This window comes from Hirsutella rhossiliensis (genome assembly GCF_020360975.1).
Source record: "Hirsutella rhossiliensis strain HR02 chromosome Unknown scaffold00015, whole genome shotgun sequence".
NCBI classification, from domain to species: domain Eukaryota; kingdom Fungi; phylum Ascomycota; class Sordariomycetes; order Hypocreales; family Ophiocordycipitaceae; genus Hirsutella; species Hirsutella rhossiliensis.
In genome coordinates, this window is record NW_025408681.1 from 494,619 (window position 1) to 519,264 (window position 24,646).

General features: G+C 54.0%; 6 protein-coding genes across 6 annotated transcripts; 4 read left to right on the plus strand and 2 right to left on the minus strand.

Annotated features, from left to right (window-relative positions):
- Positions 1-259: 259 nt before the first annotated feature.
- HRG_10195 (reverse transcriptase (RNA-dependent DNA polymerase) domain-containing protein) lies at positions 260-5,523 on the plus strand (the record flags this gene model as incomplete). The annotated part of the gene is made up of 12 exons (XM_044868666.1): positions 260-522; positions 718-1,137; positions 1,256-1,739; positions 1,827-1,860; positions 2,067-2,716; positions 2,852-3,098; positions 3,144-4,307; positions 4,397-4,574; positions 4,619-4,797; positions 4,849-5,241; positions 5,339-5,392; positions 5,483-5,523. 12 exons carry the CDS (start codon positions 260-262, stop codon positions 5,521-5,523), a joined length of 4,107 nt encoding a protein of 1,368 aa, XP_044716021.1.
- A 3,329-nt stretch (positions 5,524-8,852) lies between these two features.
- HRG_10196 (reverse transcriptase (RNA-dependent DNA polymerase) domain-containing protein) lies at positions 8,853-11,342 on the minus strand (the record flags this gene model as incomplete). The annotated part of the gene is made up of 4 exons (XM_044868667.1): positions 8,853-9,527; positions 9,606-11,012; positions 11,079-11,106; positions 11,167-11,342. 4 exons carry the CDS (start codon positions 11,340-11,342, stop codon positions 8,853-8,855), a joined length of 2,286 nt encoding a protein of 761 aa, XP_044716022.1.
- Positions 11,343-12,410: 1,068 nt separating this feature from the next.
- On the minus strand, positions 12,411-13,034 carry HRG_10197 (uncharacterized protein; the record flags this gene model as incomplete). Its single annotated transcript, XM_044868668.1, has 2 exons — positions 12,411-12,811; positions 12,857-13,034. The coding sequence occupies 2 exons, from the start codon at positions 13,032-13,034 to the stop codon at positions 12,411-12,413; spliced, it is 579 nt and encodes a 192-aa protein (XP_044716023.1).
- A 2,121-nt stretch (positions 13,035-15,155) lies between these two features.
- On the plus strand, positions 15,156-16,790 carry HRG_10198 (Ribonuclease H-like protein; the record flags this gene model as incomplete). The annotated part of the gene is made up of 1 exon (XM_044868669.1): positions 15,156-16,790. One exon carries the CDS (start codon positions 15,156-15,158, stop codon positions 16,788-16,790), a length of 1,635 nt encoding a protein of 544 aa, XP_044716024.1.
- A 797-nt stretch (positions 16,791-17,587) lies between these two features.
- HRG_10199 (DDE superfamily endonuclease domain-containing protein) lies at positions 17,588-18,090 on the plus strand (the record flags this gene model as incomplete). The annotated part of the gene is made up of 4 exons (XM_044868670.1): positions 17,588-17,620; positions 17,675-17,691; positions 17,768-18,014; positions 18,064-18,090. The coding sequence occupies 4 exons, from the start codon at positions 17,588-17,590 to the stop codon at positions 18,088-18,090; spliced, it is 324 nt and encodes a 107-aa protein (XP_044716025.1).
- Positions 18,091-20,694: 2,604 nt separating this feature from the next.
- Positions 20,695-21,339, plus strand: HRG_10200 (uncharacterized protein; the record flags this gene model as incomplete). The annotated part of the gene is made up of 1 exon (XM_044868671.1): positions 20,695-21,339. The coding sequence occupies one exon, from the start codon at positions 20,695-20,697 to the stop codon at positions 21,337-21,339; it is 645 nt and encodes a 214-aa protein (XP_044716026.1).
- Between the last annotated feature and the right edge of the window lie 3,307 nt (positions 21,340-24,646).

The following is a 24,646-nucleotide window of genomic DNA, read 5'->3' on the forward strand; positions in this document are numbered from 1 at the left end:
GAGGGGATTATCTGTTGGTTGTATATGGAAAGATTAATGCTGAAGAAGATGCAGGTCGATGAATTGTCAGTATCTGACCGGATTGCTGCATACCCTGGAGTCGACAGCCATGAGGGCGTTGGAAGGAAGACCACCTTCCTTTGTCATCACACTTTCTTGGCATGCAATTGTTAAGAAAGTGGCACAATTTCTACCAATTTGCTTAACACGTGCACGACAACCTCTGTAGCCGCGCTCTGCGCTGGCTTCGGCTGCGGCCATGGCATCTGCCACGAGCTCGCATGCCAGCTCGGATCCCTTTGATCTGGGTGCTCATACCCCGCCTAACCTTGCTCGCTTAGCCCGTGCATCTCAGCTGCGAAATAGTTCTCCCATTGTGACCCGTCCCATTGGTCTCTCTTCAGCATTCCGGCGGCCGGCAGCAACGCCGTCGTCGCCCCTCATCCGCCTGTCCAATGCCGCCGCTACGGAAGGAGCGCGGCGTGAACCGTCCCGAGCCTGCCCGGCACCACCGAGACCGACGTGCTCCAACCGGTGTCTATCATTGATGCAGCTAACAAACTCGCCGGCGACGAAACCGATGCCCACAACGCCAAAATGACGGTTTTTCGGGCCTTCTGCGAATCATTCGAGCAGACTGCGAAGCAATTCACATCTGGTCTCGAACACAGCTTCGCAGAGCACTTCTCCAACCGTTTTCTCGACCTCTGGAGGCAGACGCCCTCCGATCTCCGACTCGCATCTGCGCCGACGTACAGCAGCGTGGCCGCCGGTCGCACCGCAAGCCAGCGGCCATGTGGCCACTCTCCCACGGCCGCTGCAGCCCCGCAACAAGAGCCACAACAGCCAATTTCCCGTCTCCAGGGACGACCAATCCCCGCCCGCCGAAAGAAGACCTCCGGGTTTTGTGCGACTCCCGGCCGAAGCACCGGCGAGGGACCACAATAGCTACGCAATCCGGACCCACATTGCCGCCAAAGTCGGCATCGACCTTCACCAAGTCCCAGCCGCTTTCAAGGTGAACTCCGGATGGGCCATCAGAACAACAGATGCGACCATTCGGGATCTTATCGTCCAACGACAGTCAGAGTGGTCCCAAGACATGGGCGCGACAGATGTAGAAATCAGCCAGAGATGGTACACCTACGCCGTGGCAAACTGCCCTATATTCTTACCGACCTACAGGGAAAGAATTGGACTACGAGCCAGCCGCCAAAGATGAAATCGCCTGCCAGACCGGCCTCAAACCCATCAGGGTGCGCCCCGCCAGGCGCAAGCCGAACGACCCCCTGACCTGTACCTTGATTGTCTCATTCCTCGAACCGACTGATAAGCCCTGGAGGCTGTTTGGATCCAGTCGGCTCGCCCAATACATTGAGAGATCTAGCCTGCCCAGCCAGTGCGACAAGTGCTGGGACTTTCACGCCCGACACACCTGCGACCGACAAGCATCCTGCAAGCGGTGCGGACGGCGCGGCCACGACGCGGAAGCTTGCGTGGCCCTCGAGCGGTGCGCGAACTGCCTTGGGCCCCACGCCGCAGACTTTGCGAAGTGCCCTGCGCGCCCGAAGCGATCACACGGCGTCATTCGCCGTCTGACGAGAGAAGAGAAATCTCGCGTCCGAGAGCTGGGCGCTCAACTGTCCGCCCGGCGAAAGGAACAATACGAAAGAGTAGAACGATCCGAGCAGCCCGAACGGGATGCCACCTGCTCGCCGGGTGGTGTCACCGAAAAGACAGTAACGCCTGGGCCTGACAGGGAAGACCGCCTCGGAATCGACGCACCTCACCCCCCGACCTCAAGTGCTGCCCGGGACGACGGACAGCAAGCCCAACCTCATGACGAAGCCCCACGGCGCGGTAGCGAATCGACCCTAAGCTCGACCAGGACCGTAACCCCGCCTTCCGTCATGATGGCCTCGGCACCCAAACCTCCGGGTGGAGGCCAACGACACAGATCTGCTTCTCCTACGAAGAAGCGACGCATCATTGAGGACTCTGTCTCTCCATGACGAGATACCCACGCACAAATCAATGTGGCAATAAGACTCTGCGAGTCTTCCAAGCGAACGTGGGCAAGATCTCGCCGGCGCACGACTGCGCCCTTGCCCTCGCCGATTCCGAACATTACGATGTGGTGCTCCTCCAGGAGCCATGGACAGAAACAAAGGGCGGCCGATGCCTTACCAAAACACATCCCGCCTACGACACCTTCTCCCCGGTTGACAGCTGGGAAGACAATAGCACCCGACCCAGAGTCATGACCTATGTCCGCCGCAGGCCTGGGCTGATGGTAGATCAGAGGAGGCCCGCGGCAACTCGTGACATTCTTTGGCTCACGGTCAACGACATCACTTTGGTCAACGTTTACCGCCAACCGTCATACGACGAGGCCCTCGACATACTACTCCAATGGCCCGCGCCAAACAGATGTCTGGTAGCAGGCGATTTCAACGCCAAACACCACAGCTGGCAAGCCGGCCGCATCGAGGGCCGCGGCGAGGCTGTAGCTGCATGGGCGACAGCCAACGGTCTGAACCTGCTCAACCCGGCTGACGTCCCGACAAATCCTCATGGCAATACGATCGACCTTGCCTTCTCTAATATCGCCTTGGCCAATGCCGTGGTGGAAGACCATCTTGCCACCAGCTCCGACCACTTCACGCTCAGCACTACCCTGCCTGAGCTCGCTGTAGCGCCCCCACCCACTGGGAAGGTTCGCCTTACCTCTGACGAGGAAATAAGACGCTTCGTAGAGATGGTTGAAAACGGCGTGGCGGCTATCGAGCCGTCAACCGCTTCCCCTCAAGACTTGGATTCACTTGCCTTAGCAGTGACTAACCTACTTCAGTTTGCCGCCAAAGCTGCAGGCCGGCCGGTCCGCAAGGGCGCACGCAGCGCGCCCTGGTGGACGGAGGAATGCTCCTTGGCCGCGGTGGAGTATCGCGCAGTGAGGAGAGTCTACGCTCTCGGTTTCGGCCGAGAGGTTCAGCTCGCGAAAAGGAAGTTCCAGAGAGTCGTGCGGCGAGTCAAGCGCCGTTACTGGCGCGATCTGATTGACAGCTTCACGGACAGTGCGTCCGTCTTCAAGGCGGTCCGTTGGCTGAGATCGCCCGGTGCTTTCCAACCACCGCCTCTGCAAGTGGATGATACCGTCTATGAGACCCAACTAGACAAAGCCAACGCCCTGCGACGAGCAACGCTCGAACGTCGCACTTCGCAGGATGACATCACGGATCCGTGGGTCCCAGTGGACACAGCGAGGACGATTCCTTTCGCTCAGAACGTTTCCCTGGAGGAGGTCCGGGACGCGACCCTTCGCACGGGTAACACCTCTCCCGGCTCCGATAACATTACGGTCAAGATGCTCCGTGCCGTCTGGCATACCATTGGAAGCCTCGTCCACAAGCTGTATCAGGGCTGTCTCGACATCGGTCACCATCCTAAGCCTTTCAGGGAAGCGGAAGTGGTTATGATCACGAAGCCGGGGCGTCGGAACCTGTCAGAGGCCCGCGCCTGGCGTCCAATCTCTCTCCTCTCCTGTCTGGGCAAAGGCCTCGAACGGCTTATTGCGCGCCGTTTGGCGTGGGCATCCGTCCACTATGGTGTCTTGCACCCACAACAAGCTGGCGCATTGCCGAAAAGGTCCGCTGTTGACCTTGTCGCCGCATTGGTACACGACATCGAGGAGGCTTTCTCGCGCAAGCAGGTCGCCACACTCGTGACAATGGACGTCGAAGGCGCCTTCGACACTGTCCTTCGTAGCAGGCTCATTCTTCGCCTTCGGCAGCAAGGATGGCCTCGGAATGTCGCTCGTTGGGCTGGCTCCTTTATGCATGACCGAGCAGCACGTGTCCGCTACCAGGATGTCATGACACCCTCGTCACCCTTGCAGTGCGGACTGCCGCAAGGATCGCCAGCTTCTCCCATACTTTTCCTACTATACACAGAGCCAATCTACCGCCTGAGCAACCCCAAGGGGCGCTTCGGCTATGCAGACGACACTGCCGTCCTTTGCGTCGGAGACTCCCTGGAGGAGACTGCCCACAGAGCGTCGAAACATGTTCACGAACTCATGACATGGGGCACCGCGAACGCGATAACCTTCGACCCCAAGAAGACTGAAGTCATGCACTTCTCCCGAACTACACCGAGGAATGCACCTCCAGTCTTCCATGGCGAGGTAGAAAAGCGGCCAGGCTCAGCCATGCGGTGGCTCGGCATCTGGCTTGACAGCACCCTGACGTTCAAGACGCACGTCGAGAAGTGGACTGCCAAAGCGCAAGCAGTGGCCTACCATCTCAAGGGTTTGACAAATACCAACCGCGGCCCCTACCAGGTGCGGTCCGGAGAGCCGTCCGCGCCTGCATCGAGCCGCAATTGTTCTTTGGGGCAGAGGCGTGGTACCCGGGCATGACCTGCCCGCGATGGAATAAGCCGGCAAAGGAAGGGCCATCAAGAATACGGCACCTCATCCGGCGGATGGACAAGTCGCTCAACACGGCCATGCGAGCCATCCTCCCGGTCTGGAAGACGACGCCGCTCAGCGCCAGGCACCGGGAGGCGGGCATACCGCCAGTTTCGCACCTGCTCCAGGCGTGTCGAACGCGCTTCGCAGCCCGTCTCAAGTCCTCGACGAAGCGCACCCGCTTGCGGTGCGAACGAAGCCGATCCGGGCCCCTGTCATCAACAGGGCCATTAAGTTAAAATACCAGCGTCCACGACAACCTTTCCGGACCAGACTGCGTCGCACTGACGAGCTGCTCCCAAGGTGCGCCAGGCCAGACCTTCTCGCACGTAGGTTCGCCAGCGACCAGCGTGGACCCTTGCAAACTGCGCCGAAAGAAGAATCGGCGGCAAACTTCGGCGAGTGGCTCCAATCAGTTGCTCCACGGACAGCAATCGTCTACTCGGACGGATCCCTCTCCCCGGAGGGAGCCGCGGGGTACGGCTATGCGGTACATCAGGATGGACTCACCGTCCTCAGCGGTAACGGCCGTCTTGGGCTTGCTGAGGTCTTTGATGCCGAGGCGAGAGGCTCCCTAGAGGGTCTGCGTGCTGCGTTGAGCCTCCCGGCTGCAGACCAGATTGTCGTATGCCTCGATAACCTCGCGGTCGCGACGTGTCTTCAAGGCATGCCGTCAGATTCCTCCCAGAAGGAGTTCCTGGAATTCCAGGCCTTGGCCGCAGAACATGGTGCCACTGAGATCCGCTGGATCCCCGGCCACACCAACATCCCAGGTAACGAGCAGGCAGACGCCTTAGCAAAGGCAGGAACCTCTCAACCCGAGCCTGCAGACGCTCTCCCGACGCTGGCATATCTGCGCAAGGTCGCTAGGCAGCGACCAAAAGACGCATTCAAAGCCTGGTGGGAAGTTTCTGCACCCCAACAGTACAGGGTCCTCGACCTCGATGCCACGACTGGCTGCCCGCCAGAACTTACCATTCCACGACCTCTGCTCCACCATCTGCTCGCAGCAAGAACCCACCACGGGGACTTCGCTGATTACCACGAAAGGTTGAACCACGACGATGCGCGACTGACGTGCTCATGTGGTCGACGAAAAGAACCAAAGCATCTCTTCTATTGCCGGAAGATCGCGCCGCGACATCGGATGAGGTTGGCACCCTCACCGAGCGCGGCGGTCAACCGAGCAATAGGCAGAGACTTCGACCAGTTCGTCAAGGTGGCGAAGGCAAGCTCGTTCTTTGGAACGATCTGCCCTCGCCACTAGGCGGCAGCAACCGCTTTCCCTCCTTCCCTTCCCCTTTGTTTGCACACACACCCATTTTCTCTTACCCGACTCGGCCGGGCGGAGGGTGCTCTCGGAACCGGCCCTGTGAGGCCAAAACGAAAGACATGGCTGTCGCGCCTGAACGTCCCGCTGACGGGCAGCAGGCTGAGCAAAGAAGCGCCTTTGAGCCGATGAAATGCTGAATGGTGGATTGTTTACGTTCTGTGGAAGGGGCAGAAGACGCGGATTGGTACTCGTTTCGTTTCGCGTATTGTGGGCCTACTCCGCGATAGTAGACTTCCAGCAGCTCAGCACGTCCTGTGCCCCGTCTCGGGGACCTGAGCGACCTAAAGGTCGCTGGACGGAAAATACAATAATAATAATAATAATTGGAAGGAAGACCCTCGCCAGGGTTTCTGCGTTGAGCCCTTTGACACGATGCTCATTCTGGTAGGCGAACCTAGCCGGGCAGCCGGGCTGGACAAAGGCCATCATAGACATATCAGCGCCAGCATTTTTCTAGCTGTCAAGAGGTTGCCGCGGGGAGGACGAGGTATCGACGTTGAGCTGGGAGGCCGACATCGTGAGAACATGGCAGATGTAGTCACGGTGGAAGTGTAAAGGAGGGGTTACGCAGAGTAGAGGTAGGCATCCTACAGAGCAGATTTTCTTGCTGCTCGAAAGACGGCTCGCGGCTAGGGTCGGGGAGACTTAAGAGTCAGTGAATGCTACCTAGGTGATGGATTAGAAGCGGGGGTATGCGGGAATGAGCTGGCGAGGTTCTCGAACAGTCTCGACCATCTGGTTCTGTGGTCGTGAGTGAAGTAGGGAGCCGGGGGTTGGAAGTTGAGTAGGGGTGACGGCTACGCTGCGAGAAGTTGGAGGTCGGCGAACGGTAAGGTTTGTGTGGGTAAGTCTGCGGAGAAAGAAAGTCCAGTAGTACCCTTCGGTGTCATCGTTGCATGAAGTAGATAGCAAAGGCGGCAATAACGAATGAGAGTGAAGGAAAGAAAGAGGTTATGGTAGTATTGTCGCGAAGCACGTCTGAGATCTTGAGCTCGAGGTGACCATAAGGGGTATACAGCTAAGGGCCCCGACAGGCTAGATCGAAAAGCAGCCTGTAAAGAGTTCTGAGGCTGCAGAAGGCTATTAGGAGACCATTAGGCAGCCACATAGGCTGTAGAGAGACTGCATATACGGGGAAGCTGAAAGAGCCCTCGGCGACTAGGGAAGTCAGTATGCAAAGGGGCTGGGAAAGGAGCCCAGCCTCCTAGATATTGTACCTATACAACTGAAAAGGGGATATCAATAGGGAACCAAGGGATATAAATAGGGAGCCTAGAAGAGGGCATTGCAAGAGGGACAGACACGACGGAATACAACAAAAACACACCTATTATTAAAACAATCAATGCCCACTTGCATGCTCTCTTCGTGAGACTCTGAAGATCCCATAAAATCCCGAGAATAGGCACCCTTCTTATATTATAGCATCCTCCGTTTCCTGACGGCGTACTCCGAGACATCTCGGAGGTATTCCTTTTCCAAGCGCGTGACAATGCATCAGGGAGAGGTACTTGTGATCGCAAGCGACGCGTCATTTGGAGATGATATCGAGACCCGTCGTTCATCGCAGGGATATGTGATGATGTTGTTCAACGGACCGGTCATATGGAAAGCTGGACTCCAAGACACAGTCACGACTTCAACCACCGAAGCAGAAATTCTCAGCCTAGAGAGAACAACCAAGGAGAGTTACGCCCTGGACCGACTATTAAGGGATATCTCTCTTGATCTCGGGCCTCTGAAGATTTACTGCGACAACCTTCAGTCGATCCGACTAGTGGTTGAGGAGAACCAGAGAATCACGACCAAGTTGCGGCACGTTGACATACAGAACATGTGGCTAAAACAGGAATTCAAGAAGGGTAGGTTCCTAGTGGAATACTTGAAGACTGATCAGATGCCAGCAGACGGATTGACCAAAGCGCTATCGAGAGCGAAATTCGAGCACTTCCGATCGATGCTGAATCTGACAGATATCAAGACGGAAGCAAATTTGGAAGTGGGATGTCGATGACCTTCTAGGTCAGGCTGGTTGTGATAGCTTCTAGCAGCGTTGACTTGATCACTCAACGCTGGGGGGTGTGTCGCATATCAAGCCTGCCTAGGATGATTATTCATGAAGTGGTGTAAGAGGCTGGCCCGGAGTTTACTCAACAAGCAGGTGCCTATGTGTTGTCTATCTAGAGCTAAAGAGGAAAGGAAGCTGAACTCGAGGCGAAGCCTCGAGTCCGAGCTTATATCGCCTCTTATAGAATGTTCTCGCAACTCCGGGGCCCGCGAAGCGGGGCCGGTGTTTCCATCCGAGCATGATCCACCGGACCCGGTACAACCGGGTCCACCAAGCCGGGCACAGCCCGTGACATTACCCCCCTTCTCCCCTCCGACTAGGCCGGGGTCGGCGGGTTTCTTGTGCTCTTGTCGACTTTTCGTAGCTCTCCCTGGGGCCATCATTAGTCTGGATCGGGCCGTACTTGTCCTCAAATATCTTCATAGCAATTGTCCCTTGTAACCACTCAACTGGTTCCCAGGTCGGATTTGCGTAACCGGTCCATCGCACTAGTGCTTGCCTAAATTGTCCTCGCCCACGCTTCTTCCATCTCGCGCAGAGTATCTCGTCAACATCCCAGAGGTCCTCCCCAGCCTCGTCTTGTATTGGTGGAGGCTGCGCGTCATCCACCTTCTGGCCAGGCGCCGGGTCTTGGTGAGCCCGTCGCAAAAGATCGACATGAAAACGCCGGTAGATTGAACCACGAACGTCGAGTTCGACGACGTGCGAATTGATGATCTTAGTGACTGTATACTTGTGGTGCAGCCAGTCGAGCTTCTTACACGGTCGCAGCGATTTGTAGTTTGCCATGGAAAGCCACACCTTGTCGCCGACTTCGAATCGCTCCGCAGCCTGTCTTTTCGCATTCGCAGCCTCTTCTTGTTGTTGCTGGGCGGCGGCCATCACTGCTTGCATGTACTCGTTGACCTCTTGCAGGCGAGCGAGCAGGGCGTCTGCTTTGCTCTCTTCTTTGTCACGGGGTGGCTCGTCCGAGTCTTCGACGCTTATTGGGTCGACGTGAAATCCATGCTCCACGAAAAGGGGCTGATTTTGGTCGTCGCGGGTTCCCGATTGTTGAGCCCCAGCTGCGCGGCGGGAAGCAGCTCTCCCCAGTCGTCCTGGGCGTACGAGACGTAGGCTCTCAGGTAGGCCTCAATCTCCTGGTTCATTCTCTCCGGCCCTCCGTCCGTCTGGGGGTGATAAGCGGTGCTCAATTTCTGCGTAACGCCAGCAAGGTGGCAGAACCTCTTCCAAAATCTGCTCAGCCAGTTGCTCCCACGGTCGCTGACGATGGATCGTGGCATTCCGTGGAATCGATAATGGCATAGGAGGAAACGCTTCGCGCACGCCTCGGCCTCCATGGTGTCCATCACCTCCAGGGTCACCGCCTTCGTCAGTCTGTCCACAATTACCCATAGGTGCCTTGCCTTGCTCAGTCCAGTCGGCGGGAGATCCGTGATGAAGTCCATGGACAGATGGCTTCGAGGTCGATCTGGAATTGGCAGGGGCTTGAGAAATCCCCTTTTTGACTGTCGCCAGACGTGTGCTCGGCCGCAGGTGTCGCAATTGGCCACAAACCGGCGAACCAGCTGGGACTGCCCAGGCCAGTAGAATCGCCGAGCCACGATTGCCAGCGTTCCTTCTCTGCCGGGGTGACCCGTCGCAACGGAGTCATGCGACTGTTGCACGATGCGGGTTCTCAACTGGTCCTTCTCGACCTCTTCCCGATTGCCCCTCTCCCCAGATCCTCCTGGCACCCAGATGCGGTCCCTAAATGTCAGCCTCTTACCGGCATCGATCGCACATTCTGAAATCTGTATCTTCAGGCCCAGCGAGGGTGGGAAGACACGCTCGCGATCGCGGACTGCTTTATAGGCTGCTCGGAATATCGAATCCTTCTCCACCGTTCCGTCCCAGAGTTGCTGCAGGTCCGCTTCCTCGAAGACCTTCATCTCCGGCAGGGTAGAAGTTTCTGAACAGTCAGAACTCATCGCGTTGATACGTGCTCTTGTCGATGACGAAATCGCACTGTCCGGTATCAACTGTATCATTCTTCCTTGTTCCCGCTCGTCGTCGATGCCCTGTGGCTTGTCTTGTTCACGGCGGGACAACGCATCGGGCACGGCGGCCTCGCTTCCCGGTCGATACTCGAGCTTGAAGTCGAACTGGGACAATTCGGCTGCCCAACGGCTCTGCCGTTCCGTGAGCTTCTGGCGTGTCATGAAATACTCCAGGTTGCGGTGATCGGTGAGGATTGTGAATGAGCCGCAGCTTCTGAGCTCGGCACTCCAATTATCGAGGCATCTCATGATGGCGAGCATCTCCTTGTCGTGGATTGGATAGTTGTACTCTGCTGGTGAAAGTCGTTTCGAGAAGAAGGCGCACGCGTGTCGACGTCCATCTTGGTCCTCTTGCGCCAGGACGCCTCCCAATGCATAGCCTGAGCAGTCCGTCTCCAAGAATGTCTGCAGACTCGGGTCCCACTGCTTGAGCACGGGCGACTCACAAAATCGTCGCTTCAGTTCATGAAACGCCTCGTTCTCCGCCCGCCCCCAACATAAGGCAGTTCCTTTCTTCAGCAGGGCGTCTAACGGCTGAGTGATCCTAGCGTAGTCGGGGATGAAGATCCTGTAGTAGTTGGCGAAGCCCAGAAAGCTTCTGACACCCTTCACCGTGGTAGGGGCTTCCCATTCGCGGATGGCGTGCTGCTTCTCGGGGTCGCACGCGATTCCCTTCCCTGCATTGACAATGAATCCAAGGTACTTGACCTCTTGTACTGAGAACTCGCACTTCGCTGGGTCTAGATGTAGGCCGGCGTCAGCGAGTGCTTGGAGAACCTTTCGCACCTTGGCCTCGTGATCGGCCTTTGAACCACTCGAGTAGATCAATACATCGTCTAGGTTCGCCGTGACGAAATCATCCAGCCACTCGCGCAACACGCTGTTCATGTATCGTTGGAACGATGCCGGGGCGCCGCTTAGGCCGAAGGGGCACACGAGCCACTCGTAGAGCCCGAACCTCGTGCGGAATGCCGTCTTCCATTCGTGCCCGGGGGCCATGCGGATTTTGTGGAAGGCGGCTACGACGTCCAACTTGGTAAACCACTTGGCCTTGGCCAAGTTCTGCAACGTCTCGGCGATGAGTGGCAGCGGGTATCGGTCGCGCTTGGTGATTGCGTTCAGCGCCCGATAGTCACAGCAGAATCGCAGCCCTCCACTTGGCTTCCTCACGAACAGCACCGGCGCTGCGGCCGCCGAGCTACTCGCTCGGATGAACCCTCTATCCAAAAGGTCTTTTAGGGTCTTTCGCAAGACCAACAACTCTTCGCGTGACATGTTGTAGAGCGGTCCCCATGGCAGGGGCGGCTCGTTGCCATTCTTGTCAGGCTGCAAGTTTACCTCGTGGTCCACACCTGGCCGGTGTGGCGGCAGCTTCATGGCCTCCTCTGGTGAAAACAGGTTGCGGAACTCTTTCAACACTTCCGCTGGAACCATCTTGCTCGGATCAACTGGCGGCTTCGGTTGAAGCGCCTTTTCTATGTCTGCCAAGCTGATCGCTTGTATCGAGAACGCGTCGCACGTCTGGCGTCTCTTTGCACGCCGGCACTCTGCCGTGAACACGGCTGCCGACACAAGTCTTGCGCTTCGAATTGCGCGTACTTTGGCGGGCTCTTCCTGCCCCACGAGGCGTATCGTCACGCCTGCTCTTCCGTGGTACACTTGCCGCTTAGCAGCGTCGTACACGACCTGGTTCCTCTCCATCCAAGGCCGGCCAAGGAACATATCCTGGCCGAGGCTTGGGACGACGTACGCAAAGGTGCGTTCGTCAAAACCGGCGGTCTCCACAACGACAGCCACAACTCCCGGCGACGTGACACTTTCTGAGGACTCCGAAATCCCCGATCTCTCGAGGCTTCGAATCAACGAGAGGGATCCGAAACTTCCGGACGACCGCTTCGTCAATCACGGCATAGCAGTCACATCCACTATCGACTAGGACGCGTATCGGATTGCCTCTGTTGAGCCGTGCGTTAACGAGCACGGGTCGACTATTCATACGCGGCTTGAACGCCTCCCAGTCTTGGACATCTGCCTTCGAAGGCCCCGGCGCCCGCTTTCGCACCGGGGCTAGTCTTTTCCCATCGGCTCGTCATCCCCATTGGATGTTGCGGCCGACTCCGAATCATCGCTAGCATCCGGCTGCTTCACCCGGGCGGCTCCTGACCGTTTTTTCTTCGCTTCGCCAGGAAAGACCAAATGAGCTGGGCATTCCGCGACGAGATGACCCTTCCGGCCGCATCGGTAACAGCGGCGCTCGTTCTTGGGCGCCGCATCTGCGTTGCGACGTTTCTTCGGCTCGTGACTTGTACGGCTGACATCTGCCATCTTGGTATCTCCGTCTGCGTCGCGGCCTCGACTATCATGGGTTGCACCACCGCTTCGAAGGGCGTTCCTTTTCTCTACATTCTAGACCTGAGGACAGCCTTTGAAGAGATTGGACCCATTCCGAGTACGTGGAGCGAGTGGGCGCCGCGTAGACAGTTGCCAGTCGCAACTCCGGACTCAGGGCGCCCTCCAGGTAGCTGATTTTGACTTCTTCCGGCCAGGTGGCGCCGCCGGAATCAGCGAGTTCTTTCTCGAAGCGAGGAGCAGTGTCGCAAAGCTTTCCTTGTCTCTTTGCCTCAAGGATCGCAATTTGTCCAGCGCGCGAGTCCTGGCGTTCGGGTCCCCGTAGCACTCTTCCAAATATTGGAGGTACTGGTCCGGATCTGAGTCTCCACCCCTTCCTCCGGCTTCTACATACGCGATCGTCATTTGCTGAGGGGCACCCCCTAGTCGCGCGTAAATGTAGGCGAACTGGTCCGCCTTATTCCCAATTACCCTTCCGTCTACACGAAGCTTGTTCTTCATCTCGCTCAGCCAAGCGCGAAACTTGGATCGAACGCCCTCGAATCGCGGTGGGTCTGGGAGAGTCGGCCTAGTCTTCCGCAATGGTGTGTCGACCAAACGATTCAGTTCATGCAGAGGTTCCGCTCTGCTCTCCGACTCGGTCCCCAAGAGCGTTGGTCTCGAGGTCGTCAGACTGTCTTGCAGCAGTTGAATCTGCTCGCGCGTGGCGTCGCGATCGGCATCGCGGTCGGCACGCAAACCTTGCATCTGTTCAGCCATCTGGCTCATCATCTGCATGACGAGCTGGGAGGTTCGCTCCGGGGAGCTCCCGTCTGCAAGGGTTGAGTCCATCGGTAGTGAGCTCTAGATATGTAAGAGGCTGGCCCGGAGTTTACTCAACAAGCAGGTGCCTATGTGTTGTCTATCTAGAGCTAAAGAGGAAAGGAAGCTGAACTCGAGGCGAAGCCTCGAGTCCGAGCTTATATCGCCTCTTATAGAATGTTCTCGCAACTCCGGGGCCGGTGTTTCCATCCGAGCATGATCCACCGGACCCGGTACAACCGGGTCCACCAAGCCGGGCACAGCCCGTGACAAGTGGCGATGTTACTCGCAACGCCGCTGTTGCCTGCTAGGCAACCGATACTGCGTAATCACGCGACGGACCTTTCATTTGTGTATAAAGAGCTGCACAACCCCGTGCGTTCGTTCGTTCACTTCTTGTTCTTCAGATAATTCTCATTCAATTGCCTGATGCCATCTCTGACCCATGTGGAGCCAAAATGTCTGACACCCCGCATGTCTAAAATAAGCGTCGATGCTAGTACCTTGTAAGACAGGCAGCAAGAGCACCTAGCCGAGCAGAGTCTCCGCACGTTGGCTTCGGCTTCGCATTCACGCGCAAGGTTATCCACCTGGCAGTTGCCACTAACCGCTAAGTGCCGGCTCGCAAGGCGCCGGTAACGACCACGCCGTTGCCAGTAATCGCTCGGCTGCGAGTTCCTGTCAACCAGGGGCTGCCAGTAACCTATGGGCGTCGGTTGTCGGTACCTCAAAGGGACCGGTAACCTCCGGGCGCTTAGCCATACGCTGCTAGTAACACCCATGAGAGGTGCCAGTAACCATTGTGGAGCAGAGTTCGGTCACCAGTACCATGCCCCACCCCCCTTTCGGTAACACCCACCTTTCGGTAGCGCATTAGAAAATATCCCCACCAAAAACCATCAATTTCACTTACACCGATTCCAGCCAGCTTTGAAGATATTCACAAGCCGTCACTTGGAGTAGATAGAGGATTGATTGAATTCTACTTTTCGATGGTTGAATGTTTGTACAAGGGTCTGTGGCCTGTGCGTACCTTGCACGCGAAATTACCATCCAACCAGGCTTTCTAATCATACGCGTATGGTTTATATAAACCATATATTGCCCATATATTGCCAGTAAACCTATACCATACGAGATCAGTCGTATGACCATATATGGCCATACGCGGGGGAAAGTTCCTCCGAGGTTACAATTTCGGCGAAGAAAAGATCATTCGGCGATTGATGGTTGCATGCCAACATCTCCCGAGAAATATATCGGAACTACAGCAACATACTCTGTTGTTCTATTGACGTTCGGGGAAGATTCCACAATGAAAAAGACCGAAATGACTAACTGCTCTGTGTGTATTCATCGTTACGGTAGAAATGAGTAAAGATCGCGCGACATTACAGATCATGCCTCTAATCTCGCCGAAGAAGAACAAAAATCTCAGATCAGTATCGCTCAAGCGGTTCTAGGGTAACCGACGTCACATTGGACGTCACCTCCCAGAATCCCGTATAGGCAGATCGGAATAAATTGGAGCTACTAAAGACCTTGAGATATCCAGTTAGCACCTAACATTCTTCGTCACTCAGGGTTTCATGCCATTATTCATCCGGCTTTGTGCCGTTTGCGACTCTGATGACGAGTCCACCCATCTTCCGCGGGCCAGCTGACGATGACAGTTTCGTATCCGCCACAGCCATAGAGGCCTCTGGGATCCAAGACGCACAAGGCTTAGCATCGTTCGAACCTAGTACCGCGACAACTTCCAAGCGCAAAAGAATGACCACAGCGGATGCCACTTGGCAACACACACGGAAACCTCAGGGATCCGAGCCTGAGCGTTGTGGGCCAAAACGGGATTTGGTGTTCTACTGCAAGTATTGCAATAACCCGTCCTATTCGACTTACGTCTCTACCACATTTCGCAACCATCTGCTGAAGATACACACGATAGACGTCGCTGGTCTTGAGTCAACCCTGGCCAAGAAAACATGTCATAACCTTCTGAAAGACGCTTTCAACAAAGCCGGAGAGGTTGATCTTGTCAAGTTTCAGGAAAGAGAAGAGCAGGTTTTGCGAAAGGCAATCAATCCGAAGGCCGCAATGGAAGCTTTGGTTCAGCTTGTCACCGTGCGAAACCTCCCATATAACTGCAATACCTGGCCTGAGTTGCATGCTTTGCTCATGGCAGCGAATTCCACTGCGGAAGGGCTGATCAGCACCTCACATGGCCACATTCAAAAGCTTTGCATGAACTCCTATGCAATCCATAAAGATATCTTACGAAAACGGCTTCAATCTTCGCCTCCAAGCTTCACCTCTGCCGACGTATGGAGCGCGCCGAATCACAAAGGTTTCCTCGGAATATGTGTCCAGTTCATGCAGGACGACCAAAGAAACCCTTCTCAAGCATTGCTGGCTTTACCTGAGCTTCCTGGCATCGATGGTCCCGGTAGTCACGGTGGAGGTGAACAATGGAAGCTGCTTCAACCAGTCATTGAGGACTACGGCATATCAAGTCTGCTAGGGTACTTCACAGGAGACAACCACGGTTCCAATGATGTGCTTTGCCGCCTGATGAGCAGCTTTCTAGAGAGTCAAGGCATCGCATGGAATGCAAAGCATCGACGGATCCGCTGCCATGGCCATGTGGTCAATCTTTGCGTCCAGGCTTTTCTTTTCATGGACAACAAAGAGGCCGTACTCGAGGCATGTAGACAGATTGAGGAGATGGATGAAGCGCCGTGCGACTTGGACATGATGCAAGGGTGGAAGAAGCGGAAGGAACGTGGCTGGAGCCAACTTGGTCCGCTCGGCAAGGTGCATAATATTGCGGTTCATATCAGAGCCAACGATTACAGGTACAACACTTTCCGTCAGCGCGCAGGGAAGGTTCTCGGGCTCGACAACGACACACGCTGGAACTCTTGGTTCCTCCTACTGGATACTGCTCTTGAAAAGGAGGAACACGTCAAGTGGTATCAAGACAAATACTACGAGACACTTGTCAATGACTATCTGGCACCTCGAGACTGGCAAGCCCTTCGAGATATAAGAAACTTCTTGCAGCCATTCTGGAGAATAACACTCCTTACTGAGGGCTATCGCTCAACACTAGACCGCACGCTCTTCACGATGGATGTCCTTCATAAACACTACCAGCAAGCTTTCGAGAAATACAAGCTCAATCAACAACTTCTCGGCCCGGTGCTGACCAGCTGGCACGTTTTCGACAAATATTATCGGCTTTCTGACGAGACCCCGGCATACGGTGCAGCCCTGATTCTTCATCCGTCTCGAGGAAAGGCTCATATTGAGAAAAACTGGCCCAAGTCATGGCATAAAAGAACCTTCGACGCAGTGAGAAAGCTCTGGGAAGAAGAGTACATGGATCTGCCGACAATTTCTGTCACGCCTTCCAAGGTTTCAGTACTGCAACAGGACGAGTACGACTTACTCGCACAGGAACTCGATGTCATAGGCAAGGGACCAGACGCAGACGAGTACGAAGCCTTCACATCGCAGTCGCCTATTCAGATTGACGGTTCACCACTTTCCTGGTGGCATCGTGATGAACACCGTGAACGTTTCCCTCGGTTGTCCAAGATGGCGATAGACATACTCTCAATACCCGCCATGTCTGCGGACCCAGAGCGCACATTCTCAGGCGCAAGGCGCACTATCTCTTGGGATCGAATGCTTCTCGGAGCATCGACAGTCGAGAGAGAGAGTGCCTGAAAAGCTGGATCCGCAGCGGCATCACGGCAGGGTTACGAATAGAGGAGGTTGAGCAATACGGGTCCGAGTCGGCCGAAGAGTGCAGTAATAACACCCCCTTGGGCACGGGAAGTATGACCCAATGACGTCATTTCTTGTATGGGCAATATATGGTTTAGTTCACCATATGAAAATAAATCATACACCATAAACCATACAGGTCCATATGACGTATGGCGTATGGTTAGAAAGCCTGCATCCAACCCCCTAATCTCCTTCCGCCTCCTGACGATGATTCTTCTCGTTATTCCTCCACCACATGACCAAAATTTCCTTAAAGCGGCCTCGGAGTATTTATACGGAGGATATTATGCCTAATGCGATAATTGATGTCACAAAAAACGGCTTGTCGCAGTACCGCGCCGCCCAAAAGTATGACATACCTCAGCAGTCTATTTCCGACAGACTCAAAGGCCAGGTAGCCCTGGCTGATCAGATCCAGCCTCGTCAACTCTTGAGTAAGTCTCAGGAAGCTCGCTTGGTTTCTTGGATCCTCCGCCAAGAGTCTCTCGGCTATGCTCCATCCCACAGTCAGATCCGCGCATGTGTGGAGGCTCTTATGAAGCAACTGAACAACGAGCGGACAGTGGGGCGCAACTGGGTCTCTAAATTCATCAATCGCCATCCGGACATCAAGAACAAGCGTGGGAGACGTCAGGAAGCTAACCGATTTAATGCTTTTACGCCTCGGGCGGTTCACTGGTTCTTCGATATCAGGGAAAAGGAGTATGGATGGATTAAACCAGAAAATACCGTGAATGTTGACGAAGGCGGTATTATGTCTGGCTTTGGTGAGTATTTGGCTTGTCTTTCATTACTTTTACTAACCAGACTCTTTTTGCCAGGTTTGGATAGTCTTGTGGTTGGGAGTGCAGACCCAAAACGGAAGGCCCTTCTGAAAGGGCCACAGTCCCGCAACTGGACCTCATTTATTGAAGCTATCACCGCGGACGGCCGTGTCCTTACCCTGGCATTATCTTTAAGGGCAAAGAGCTTCAGAAACAGTGGTTCTTGACGGAATTCGGCAAAATAGCCGACTGGCATTACATAACGTCGCCCAACGGATGGACGGACAACCATATCGCTATTGAGTGGCTTGAGAGGGTCTATTTGCCCCAGACGCGACCAGCCGATGCCTCAGATGCTAGACTGATCATATTAGATGGACATGGAAGTCATGCAACGGTGCGTTTCTTTATCCACCTCTGTAGGAATTACCGTTAACCGGGACCAGGATGCATGGATGGCCACATGCTTTTGAACAACGTTTATTGCTGTTACCTTCCTGCCCACTGCTCTCATGGCCTCCAGCCGTTAGATAACGGTGTATTCAATGCCTCCAAGGCAGCTTACCGGAAAGAACTTCAGAAATTGACCTGTTTGACCGATTCTGCGCCTGTTCATAAGGTCAATTTTATACGGGCATATGCTAAAGCGCGCGAGGTTGGAATGACGGCAAAGAATATATTGTCCGGCTGGAGGGTCACTGGGAATTGGCCGATCTCACGATCCAAGGCATTGCGGCATCCAGAAATTCACGCGGACATTGTAGAGACGTCTCCAAAGTCCGCGCCATTTTTGGGTTCTGATGATACGCCAAGAAACAGCCGCCAGATTCGCGATTTCGGAAAGAACAAGACTCCTGGCACCCGGAGACGATACGCCGTGATAGCTAGAGGCTTTGAAGCCAAGAACAGACGCTTGCCGAGCACAGCAACAGAATCGCGAAGCTAGAGGAAGAAGTGGCCCGGCTGCAGAGAGGCAAGAAGAGGAGAGCAATTCCGAACCCGAACAGACGGTTCATGACTCTCAGTGAAGCTTTGGTGGCTGAGGAAGCCATTCCCCAAATTAAAAGCCAAGAGATAGCCGTTGTGCTGAATTCTGACACAGAGGAGGAGGCGGTCTCAGAGGTGGAGACAGCTTCAGTGATCGAAGTCAAGGTGGCACCGAAGCCCTTCCAGTCACCACCAGATCCGGGCGAATGGTAAAAAGCGCCGGTACATATAAGAGCGTCCATTTCTCTACGGAATGATATAATTTTTGTGTTTATAATGTTAAGTTCTGATCATATTTCATGTAGTTCAAATGGTAGACTTTTGGTGGAGAATTTTTCAATTGCGCTACCGAAAGGTGGGTGTTACCGAAAGGGGGGTGGGGCATGGTATACCATACCAATACCAATTCATACCAGACCATTCCGATCACTGGGTCAGAGACCGAACCTGACCGCCTTGTTGGGTTGGTATGGACCTTTCCATACTGTATCCGTATGTGGAAACGCTTCTGTGAGGGAACGATCATGTGACTTTCATACTTTATGAAATGTCTCACTTTGATTCATGTAAATAGCGAAAGTCAGAGTCTTCCTTAGGAACCTCCTTCTCTCTTCGTAGACAATCACTTTACCCAAGTCGCACCCGACCTTGTTCGTGCACTTGTACCGTCACATATTGTCTACCAACTACCCTCCTCAATAGATCACCGTCCGCGACGTGACTATTGATTTCGATAGTTCTAAACCGCACTTGTCGCTTTCAAACCTCACCAAAACACCCTGCAACCAAATTCTCACCTAAACCACCACACCGTCAACAACCCAATGGCTACCGCTGCCCCACACCCGTCGATCGAGTGCCCCCTGCCCCCTCAACGCCAGCAATACCAATGAAACGTTCCGAAATGCCTTTGTTGCTAACCCAGCCGGTCTCATGAAAGAAGTCTTCCTCGTATGCAATGCCGCATACAGTATGCAAGCGGTAATCGATTCACTACGTGCCTCGACCACGACGACAATAAGGGACATGGAGGACCTCCAAACCCGCCTAGAAAACACGCTCATTTCTAAAAGTGATGGAGACGCAACGATCGCCCGTCTTATGGCAGAAAATGAAGCATACCTAAAGATCATTCAGTCAAAGGGCTTCACACCGCACACCAGAACACCCTGATCCTGAGGCCTTCACCGGAGAGGACCCCACGCTTCTGCCGAATTTCCTCCAGCACCTCGAGTTGAAGCTCGAAATGAATAAAGATTGGTGGAACTCGGAACCTCAACGTATGGGATATGTCGTCTCATGCCTTAAAGGCAAAGCACATGACCAAGTCCGCTACAACATTAAAGATGGGGTGGTTCTCTTCGACGATGTCAATGCCATAAAAGCACCCTTCAGTCAGCCTTCGGGGATATTGACGCTAAAGCTACCGCCCAACTCAAAATCTTTGACATGAAACAAGGCCATAGATCCCTTACGACATTCCTTCCCGAATGGTATGCCGTCGCCAAGCTCACCGAGTGGGATAGTGGGGCGCTCATTGCTCACCTCCGACGTGCCCTCCACGACAACGTTATCTGGAGACTTTCTCTCACTAAGGGCAAAGATACACCTACCGAACTTAGTCAATTTATGGACCTTGTCCGTATCTGCGATAACGAATGCCGTCAAGTCAATGCCAATTACTTCAAGAAAAACACCGACAACTCAGCAAGTCACAAAGCAACCTTACAACCTCCACCACGCCACAATCGACGACCTCTAACGGCGGGGATTCAATGGATTTGAGCGTCATCACCTGGGGGCCAAAGATGTCGCCTCTGGTCGTAGACCCCAAACGGAAGCAGAGAGCGGCACGCAGAGCCTATTGCACAACGCATGGACTCTGCCATTGGTGCAGCTCGGGCAAACATCGTTCCTCAATTGCGACACCGCACCATGGAGGACGGAAAAGTGTAGTCTCCGACGGAAGTCGCCGCAGGAGACGCAAGAAAAGGGCGATCTACTGCTCTCTTCTCTGGACACCAACCAAGCTCATTTGCTACTGCCTTGTAACCTAATCGAAGACAATTCCACCGATTAAAACCGAAGCAATGCTTGACTCAGGTGCCACCGGAAAGGGGTTTATAGACGAATCCTTCGCGCACACCAACAAACTCACGCTTTATGAATTACGAAACCGTCGCCGGCTGAACGTAGTCGATGGAAGACCCTCCTCGGCTGGCGACATCACTCATGTGGTGAAGCTCAACATGGACATCAAGGGACACAAGGAGAAGATGCTTTTTTACGTAACGAAGCTTGGGAAGTATAATGTCATACTTGGAAAACCCTGGCTAACAGATCACAACCCAATCGTCAATTGGAGCACGAATGTGGTCACTTTCAACTCTGATCACTGCCGCAAATACTGCATGGAGAAAGGACAATACCAACTGCCTGTTTCTGGAGCTCCCTCTTTGTCAAGTTCTGCAACTACGACTATACTGCCACGCCCATCAATCCCCCGAAGAGTCGGCGCAGCCGCATTCCACATGCTGACCAAAAACCGCGACGTCGACGTATTCTCATTATCACTGTATGAGATCGACAAAAGGCTGGCTGAACTTGGGGTCATCACAGAAGCCTCCACCTTCGTAGAACCTAAAACACGCCGACGGGTCCGATTCGACTCTGCACTCACAGACATGGACAAGATGAACCGAGAGCTCCAGCTACAGGACGGAATCACCCCTTAACCCCAAGGACCAACAAACACAGGAACTCCGAGCTTCCCGGAAAATAGCAGCCGATATGTACCTTTCAGGGCATCACTCGAAGACATTCACAAAGCCCTCGAACCCAAGACTTTGATCGATCCTGCAACAAAAGTACCACAACACTACCATGAATTCTTGAAGGCATTCGACCAATCAGAGGCGGATAAACTCCCCCCACACCGAGACTGCGACCACGAAATTGAACTTCAACCTGGAACGACTCCACCACATGGACCTCTGTACGGGATGTCCCAAGACGAACTTCTCGTCCTCCGGAAATTCCTTCAGGAAAACCTTGACAAGGGTTTTATACGCGCTAGCACCTCACCGGCGGCCTCGCCGGTGTTATTTGCAAAGAAGCCAGGAGGGGGCCTTCGTTTTTGCGTGGACTACCGAGCTCTTAACGCGATAACCATCAAGAACCGCTACCCGCTACCGTTAATCCAGGAGACACTTTCTCAGCTAAGCCAAGCCAAGTATTTCACCAAACTCGATGTCGTCGCAGCGTTCAATCGAATACGCATCAAGGAGGGTCAGGAGTGGATGACGGCGTTCAACACAAGATATGGTCTCTTCGAGAGCATGGTGATGCCTTTGGACTATCAAACGCCCCAGCTACCTTTCAAGCTCGAATCAACGAAGTCTTACGCCCATTCCTTGATAGATATTGCACAGCCTACATCGACGACATTCTCATCTACTCAGACGACCTCGCCACCCACAGACTCCACGTCAAATCAGTACTTCAAGCACTTGAAGCCGCAGGCCTACAACTTGACGTCAAGAAATGCGAATTTGAGACTACTGAAGTTAAATATCTGGGCATGATCATCTCAACCACTGGAGTACGGATGGACCCAGAGAAAGTCGACTGTCTCATCAACTGGGAGGCCCCTATCAACGTCAAAGATGTTCAAGCCTTCTTAGGATTCTCGAATTTCTACAGACGGTTCATCAAGGGATTTTCACGCATCGTACGACCACTTGTTGCCCTGACACGGAAACTAGTCAAATGGAACTGGACTTCATCGTGCCAAGAAGCATTCGATATGCTCAAAAATAGCTTCACTTCAGCGCCAATCCTCAGACACTTCGACCCCGCAAGAGAAGTGTTTGTCGAATGCGACGCATCCGATTTTGTCTCTTCGGGCATCCTCTCCCAGGAAGATGATCAAGGAGTGCTACACCCAGTGGCTTTCATGTCCAAGAAGTACGACCCCGCTGAGTGCAATTACGAGATCTATGACAAAGAACTTTTGGCTATTGTACGCTGCTTCGAATGCTGGAGACCCGAACTCCAAGGCACGCACCACCAGATTACAGTCATCACTGACCATGCCAACCTTCGATATTTCATGACAACCAAGCAACTTTCAAGACGACAAGTCAGGTGGAGCGAATTCCTATCACAGTTCCAATTCGCTATCAAGTCAGTGCCTGGGAAAGAGAACGGAAAACCTGACTCACTCACACGAAGATCACAAGACTTGCCGAAAGATGAAAATGACGACCGCATCCAGTACCAACAACAGTCGCTGCTTAAGCCTTGCAACGTAGACTCCTCCGTACAAGAACAACTAAAGCTTGACCCCGAGCTCTCAGAACTCTTTGCCAATCTCTCCTGGGAACAAGAAATTGCACTATGTCCCGCCATTCTTGACGAAATTCAGCCAGAACCAATCAACCACAGAATCACAAGACTTCTAGACAAGGGCTATGAGGAGGACGAATGGTGGATGAAAATCAGGGACGAGATGCTCAAACCCCATGGCACTCCTCACTCGAAGGAAGTTTCTCTATCGGAATGCATGATAAACGAAGGCCGATTATATTTCCGAGAGAGGCTATACGTACCCGCAGGCGAACTACGGACCCTTCTCACTCAACTCGCCCACGACAGCGTCGAATCAGGCCACCCCGGGAAAAACAAGCTATACGAACTCATTTCACGCTCTTATTGGTGGCCAAGGCTTAGCGCCGATACGAAACAATTCACACGCAATTGCCACGGATGCCTGAGGAACAAGACCTCCCGGTTACGGTACCAGGGGACGTTGAAACCGCTCCCAGTTCCCTTGCAAAGATGGAGGACTTGTCCGTTGACTTCATTGGCCCAATTCAGCGCACAGCTCGTGGATTCAACGCAATCATGGTGGTAGTCGATAGGCTGTCAAAGGACAGACATTTCACGCCTTGCAAGACCGACATGAAAGCACATGACTTGGCAACGCTCTTCGTACGAGATGTCTGGAAACTCCATGGACTACCGGATTCAATCGTATCTGATAGAGGACCACTGTTTGTCTCGGAATTCTGGAAAGCGGTTTGCCACCGCCTACAGATCAATATCAGCCTCTCACAGCATATCACCCCGAAACTGACGGCCAGACGGAAAACGCTAACTCATTTCTCGAACAATACCTTCGCCAGTATGTTAGCTTTGCTCAGGACGACTGGGACGAGTGGCTCCCATTGGCCGAATTCGCAGCCCGTAACGTTGTTAGCGATTCAACGGGAATGTCTCCATTTTTTGCGAACACAGGCTACCACCCCCGAATGAGCTTTGGTCCCCCTCGCGCAATACCACTCGCGGCATCCAAAGACCTGGCAGAACGCTGCAACGAGGGGAACGAATTTGTCGCCAAGATGCAAGAAATCACTGATCTACTTCGGACAAACCTGCTCTCAGCTCAAGCCTCACAAGAACAGTTCGCCAACGCAAATAGATCACCGGCGCCAGCGTATCGAGTTGGAGACATGGTGCTACTTAGCACACGCAACATCGATTCGACCAGACCCATCCCCAAACTAGATCATAAGTTCATTGGCCCTTTTCGAATCGAGCGCGTGCTCAACCTCACTCCTACCAACTGAAGTTGCCACATGAATTAGACTCAATTCACAATTCATTCCACGCCAACCTCCTACGACCGTCACCAAACGACCCGCTCCCCGGCCAATACAACACACCGCCCCACCAATAACGCTAGATGCAAAGGGGAGAAACTCTGGGCGATTGAAGCAATACTGGACTCGAAACGCACAAAACAGAAAGGCTTCCAGTACCATATACTATGGAGAGGCTTCGACCTTGAGCAGGCAACATGGGAACCACTACAGAACGTCGTCAACGCTCACATCGCCATCAGAGACTTCGAGAAGCACAGCAAAAACAAACCCAGACCCACGAAACAAGAAGTGCAAAATGCTCGCCTACAGGCTCAGCAAGACGTGGAAGAATCAGAAGCGATGGAGTAAGGGAGGCCCATGTGTGAGGGAACGATCA